This window comes from Colletotrichum graminicola (assembly GCF_000149035.1).
Source record: "Colletotrichum graminicola M1.001 genomic scaffold supercont1.31, whole genome shotgun sequence".
Classification (NCBI taxonomy): Eukaryota; Fungi; Ascomycota; class Sordariomycetes; order Glomerellales; family Glomerellaceae; genus Colletotrichum; species Colletotrichum graminicola.
This window is the reverse complement of record NW_007361035.1, coordinates 211,137-213,130: the sequence shown is the minus strand read 5'-3', so window position 1 is coordinate 213,130 and position 1,994 is coordinate 211,137. Positions and strand designations below refer to the sequence as shown.

The window sequence follows — 1,994 nt, the reverse complement described above, 5'->3', positions numbered from 1 at the left end:
GGTCCACCGGCAGCGAGCGGAGCAGGCGTGTCGGCGTACCAACAACACCTCGCTCCGACTGGTTGGCAGTTGTAGCTTGTATCCCGAGTGAGACGACCTGCGTCCAAGACCTATGACGACGTGCGGACGTAAGTGCGCAAACAATTCTGGGTACTCTTTCCTCCTCATACTACCCAGGTATGCCGTCTTTCCTCTAGGCCCATGCCGCCACGAGGTGGATAGGCATTGACGTTGGACTGGCCCAGGCGAACGGGCATGGTGCAGATTCCTTGATTATTGTCAGTCACAGCGTCGACAGCCCAGCCGACCTGGCTTGCAAGGGGGACTGGGGCGCTTTGCTGGATCGCGATCGCAATCCTCCTCTCATCTGCCGTCGACCAAGGATGGATGGGATGGGATGCGCGCCCTTCTGGATGCCTTCCCATTTCTATATAACCGTCTCAACCACCCACCCTCTGAGGCTTCTTTTCTTTCTCTCCTCATCATAACACAAGATACCCAAACAAAGCAACCAACCATTCACCAACATCAACCACACAACCACGCCTTTTTCTAATATACCAACATTTGAATTCATTGATACCCGCACCGCGAACACTAGCCCAACATGTCTTCCATCGTCAACAAGGTCAAGGACGCTCTCCACTCCGACAAGAAGCACGAGCAGCCTGAGGGCGTCTCCGGTCCCCACGGTAGCCGCGCTGCCAACGCCGCCGACCCTCGCATCGATTCTGACCGCGACCACCGCGCCAACCCTGCCGGCACCACTGGCACCCACACAGGTACTCACACTGGCACCACTGGCTCCGGCTTGACCGGCAGCCACGGCACCACCACCAGCACCACCGGCTACAACGACCCCGATGGTGTTCACGGCCCCCACAGTGGACGCGTTGCCAACAAGGCTGACCCCCGCGTCGACTCTGACCGTGACCACCGCGGTGCTCCCGGCTCCGGTTTGACCGGTACCACTGGTACCCACGGCACCACCGGCTCCGGTCTTACTGGTGGCCACGGAACCACCGGCTCCGGCCTCACTGGTAGCCACGGCACCACCGGCACCACCGGCTCCGGTCTTACTGGTAGCCACGGAACCACCGGCTCCGGCCTCACTGGTAGCCACGGCACCACCGGCACCACCGGCTCCGGTTTGACCGGCTCTCACGGCACCACCGGCTCCGGCCTCACTGGTAGCCACGGCACTACCGGCACCACCGGCTACAACGACCCCGATGGCGTTCACGGCCCCCACAGTGGACGCGTTGCCAACAAGGCTGACCCCCGCGTCGACTCTGACCGCGACCACCGCGGCGCTCCCGGCTCCGGCCTCACTGGTAGCCACGGCACCACCGGCTCCGGCCTCACCGGCAGCCACGGCACCACTGGCACCCACAACACCCACGGCAACTCCAGCTTGACCGGCAACCCCAGCACGGGCGCCACTGGCGGCGTCTCCAACACCCACAACGCTGCTGGCCACGTCGGCTCTGCCGTTGCAGGCACTCACGGCACCGGTCCCGCCCCCAACACCGCTGGACCCCACAAGTCCGACGCCATGAACAAGGCCGACCCCCGCGTCGACTCGGACCTCGACGGCTCCAAGACCGTCGGCGGTAACAAGACCTACGCCCAGTAAGCGAAGACCACCTGCGAGCGCCAGCCGATTTCCCGAAACCGTCGGTCGGGGAAGAGGGGGAGGGGCGGGGCCAAGAGGCACAAAAAGCATGTTTATAGGGACTGACGAGCAACCTCAGGGATACCACCTCGGGTGTTGCCAAGGACCCTACCGACGCGGCTCAGGTCCCTCCCTCCGTCTTGGCCCAGCACATTGGCGAGCCTCAAATTGCCCACGGGGACCACGATCACGGACGCGCGAGGCGCAACAGCAAGGTGTCTCACCAAGAGACTCACCGCGGATTGTAAGATTGGGGTTGGCTTTTAATGAAAAGGAGCGACATGGTGGATTGGTGGGAATTGATACCTTAGTGATTGTA

At 62.5% G+C, this 1,994-nt stretch overlaps 1 protein-coding gene across 1 annotated transcript; it reads left to right on the top strand.

The window, feature by feature from the left end:
- Window positions 1-607: 607 nt before the first annotated feature.
- Window positions 608-1,636, top strand: GLRG_07451 (uncharacterized protein; the record flags this gene model as incomplete). The annotated part of the gene is made up of 1 exon (XM_008098136.1): window positions 608-1,636. The coding sequence occupies one exon, from the start codon at window positions 608-610 to the stop codon at window positions 1,634-1,636; it is 1,029 nt and encodes a 342-aa protein (XP_008096327.1).
- Window positions 1,637-1,994: the final 358 nt, after the last annotated feature.